Source organism: Mycena indigotica (assembly GCF_014461135.1).
Source record: "Mycena indigotica strain 171206Taipei chromosome Unknown Mind.scaff0018, whole genome shotgun sequence".
In the NCBI taxonomy this organism is placed as follows: domain Eukaryota; kingdom Fungi; phylum Basidiomycota; class Agaricomycetes; order Agaricales; family Mycenaceae; genus Mycena; species Mycena indigotica.
The window spans coordinates 1,006,032-1,009,447 of NW_023503017.1; the positions used below are offsets into that span (position 1 = coordinate 1,006,032).

General features: G+C 55.1%; 1 protein-coding gene across 1 annotated transcript; it reads left to right on the forward strand.

The window, feature by feature from the left end:
- Positions 1 to 553: 553 nt before the first annotated feature.
- Positions 554 to 2,528, forward strand: MIND_01417500 (Acyl-CoA dehydrogenase NM domain-like protein; the record flags this gene model as incomplete). Its single annotated transcript, XM_037370566.1, has 6 exons — positions 554 to 680; positions 733 to 1,099; positions 1,147 to 1,299; positions 1,346 to 1,880; positions 1,938 to 1,992; positions 2,041 to 2,528. The coding sequence occupies 6 exons, from the start codon at positions 554 to 556 to the stop codon at positions 2,526 to 2,528; spliced, it is 1,725 nt and encodes a 574-aa protein (XP_037213158.1).
- Positions 2,529 to 3,416: the final 888 nt, after the last annotated feature.

Consider the following 3,416-nt stretch of genomic DNA (forward strand, 5'->3'; position numbering starts at 1 on the left):
CGGCTTATCGGGCTCCTGCGGAGGTAGTGTTGGGGACATCTCTTTTTTGATTGGGTCATTCACTTCATCCTCCTCCGGATGGATGGATGGGGCCATGAGTCGGGATCGTAAAGTAGGTGTGCGAGCTGGACATGATAAAAAAGAAGGTCCGTGTGACGTGATAGTCACATTTTCTCATGCTTGATCAATCTTCCCACGTTGCTTCCCTTTAGACGCCACGTCCATGACGGTGTTGATATTGACACCAACCGGGCCTTCTCTCTATAGCCTATAGGGATCATCGGTCGGGGCTTCTCCATCCATCCAGGAAGAACGATGGCCCGTGGGGCTCAATTGCGGGCCTCTTTCTTGAGGCCGGGCTGCTTGTGCTGGAAGTAGCCGGCGGATGCAGCGACGAGGAAACCTGATGGGCTCCCGTGGTAAGCAACTAGCTCGCGGGTTTCAGTTGCCACGCACGGTATTCAGCTCGCGCGGCGTGACCAAGTCTACTCTCATATTTAATATTAACTCACGCACGCATAGTTCTGCCCTCCCAATATTTTTCGATCCAAGCATGTCCATGCACCGCGAGTTGGGCAAGAGCAAGCTTTTCCGGGACGCGCTATACGATTTCACGCTTCCAAGTCCCGAACGGCATCAAATCACCTTCAACCGTGCTGAAGCCATCGCCCGTTCTTCCAGTACGTTTGTCGTCTGGTGGGGATAAACCAAATACTCATATAGTAACCACAGACTACACGTTGAAGGACGTCTACGAGATATCGGAGCATTTCTGGCTCGGCGCCATCGACCCATTGGTGGTTATAGACGTCGCAGCATACTCGACAACGCTTATCCAGTTTAACCTCGCCACTGGAACGCTATCTGCGTGGGCACATCGCCCGGAAATAGCAGAGCTGTGTCGTCAGCTTCTCAACTGGGAAGTCTCGTCAGTCCTTCTCAACACTTCTCTAACGCATTCTGACCTTGTTTCCAAAAGTGGCCATTTCCTGCTCACGGAGGTCGCGCATGGACTTGACACGCAGAACATCGAAACCACAGCGACACAGCTTCCCGATGGTGGCTTCGACCTCCACACTCCACATCCTGGGGCCGCTAAGTAGGTTATCGGAGATTGCCGAACTTTCCATTTTTATCGCTTGCCAGGTTTATGCCTTGTACGACGCCTGTTGGTGGGATTCCCCGTGTGGCGGTCGTAATGGCGCGTCTGATTGCCAACGGCAAATTCCATGGTGTCCGGCCCTTCTTCGTCCCCCTCAACGATGGGAAAGGGACGATGAACCAGGGCATAACGAGTCGGTGCGGTATCCATTCTCGTGTGTATAACACCTGCTTATGTTGTTAGAGGCCTGCCTGATCGAGCGGGGACGCGTCCCATGGGAAACGGAATCACCACATTCACCCACGTCCACCTTCCGGCCACTGCCTTTTTGGGCGACTGGGAAACTACGCTGCCTCCGCGAATCCACCTTCTCGCGAGCATCTGGCGACTCGGGATCGGCACGACAACCTTGGCAGGCCTCGCCATTCCCGCGCTTCGTGTTGCGGCGCATGTCACTGCTGACTTCGCCCGCCAGCGCCAAGTGACAGACTCCGGGGGGAAGACGGTGCCAATACTGTCATTTAGAACGACAGGGACACCGATCGTGAAGGCTCTTGGCCAAGCCGCCGTCCTGGAAGCGTTTTATCGAGAGCTGCGACCGTATTATGCGGCGGACCCGAAAACTGGAAAGCACACGCTGACAGTCGACGCCATCAATATGCGCAACTTCGCTCTCGACGGTGTTCAAAACATTGGCAGTCCACCACTGGCGGGAAACAAGCATTGTCTTGACGGATCGTCTCGGCGCGCGAGGCCTCCTTCTCGAAAATCAATTGATGTCTCTTGAGGTAAGTATGCTTCTGGCACTGATGTCGTTTATCTCATACCGTTCCAGGCAGAGCTTCGGGGGATGGCGATTGCTGAAGGAGATGTCCTCGTACTATGCATTCGTCAGTCACATTCCGGTTTGGCTTGGATGTACCCCTGATGGCCTCCAGGACTTGCAACGGAATATCTTTTGGGTCGATATGCCCTCCCGCCGCCCCGGTATCCCGACAGCCCGCTGGCAAAACACGAGAAGGGAATCTACGATGAGATGCGCGACATCCTCGTCGCTCTCGGCAGCGACCACCGCTCGGCCGCGTTCAACAGCGCGCTCCTCCCACGCAGTGTGCCCCTCGTACTCGCGATTGGACAGCGCATGGCCTACGAGGCGGCTCTGGACGCTGGTGTCGACTCTGCTTTCGTCCGGCTCTATGTCTCCTCCGGCGTCCTGCAGGACCTTGCGTGGTACACCGAGAGTGGTCTGACCACACGCGTTGAGGCGATAAAAGCAGAAGAAAGCGCTATTACGGAGGCGCTCGACATAATGGAGGAGACGCTGGACAAGAATGGGTGTGCGCCGCTGCTGCATGCCCCGATATTGTCGCAGAGTGCTTGGACGGAGTGGGTTGACACGTTGCCCTTGCATCGATCGAAACTATAGTAGACCATCAGTATCACCAGCACTATATAGTAGACGTGGTACTCGCTTGCCAGTGCTGGCAGTAAAGATCTTTCTTCAAGTTGAAATAACGTCGGGATCCGAAGATGGGGCGGCGGGGTCAAAAACATTTTCAGTGAAGCGACGTAGGACAGCATCCCGAACGGTTGAGTTGGTGAACGCAGTGGAGAGAATGTATGCGACTTACGGGATCTGTACAGCGGGTGCTCTTGTTAATAACTGTTGCCGGGGCTGCGGGTGGACCAGGGGTGGACCCACCCGTGCCCTTTTCCGGTACAGGCGTCGCCCACAAGAAGGATCTGGAGCAGATAAGTCACAAGAGATAAGACCTCGCACGAAACACACACCTTGATATTCTGTCTTTTTGGCTCTTGGGAGGACATGACTCGGACGGAGAGTGAGATGCGGGGAAGCAGAAAGGAGGCGGGGATGTGACTGCTAGTGACGCCGATTGGTCAGAGTATTGCGAAACGACCCGAGATTGCATTTGAAAGCCCAAGTATGTGAGAACCGATTCATGCGGACACAGCGAGAAGATCTAGCAACGCTCGACCAAGTTAGGCTACCACTGTAACTTGACTCGGAAGAGCTTGAGGCGGTCGTTGCTGCGGCAGGTCGACAGTCGCCCAGCGAAGATGAGGTATTTTATGCTGGGGGTGGGTTCAGATCGATGAATGCTGGGTGCCCGCGCACGAGGGACAGTGGCAATCGCGAACAACCATCGCCTGGCCGAAAAAGGAAATCGTCATCATGTCCTTTTCCTCCGTGCGACCTCCATGTCCGCCGTCTACTTTACCAGCATGCGGCACACAGGCCGCTGTTCTTCGTCACATCCCTCGTAGACACTCCGTATGAACGGGCGTGTACAGA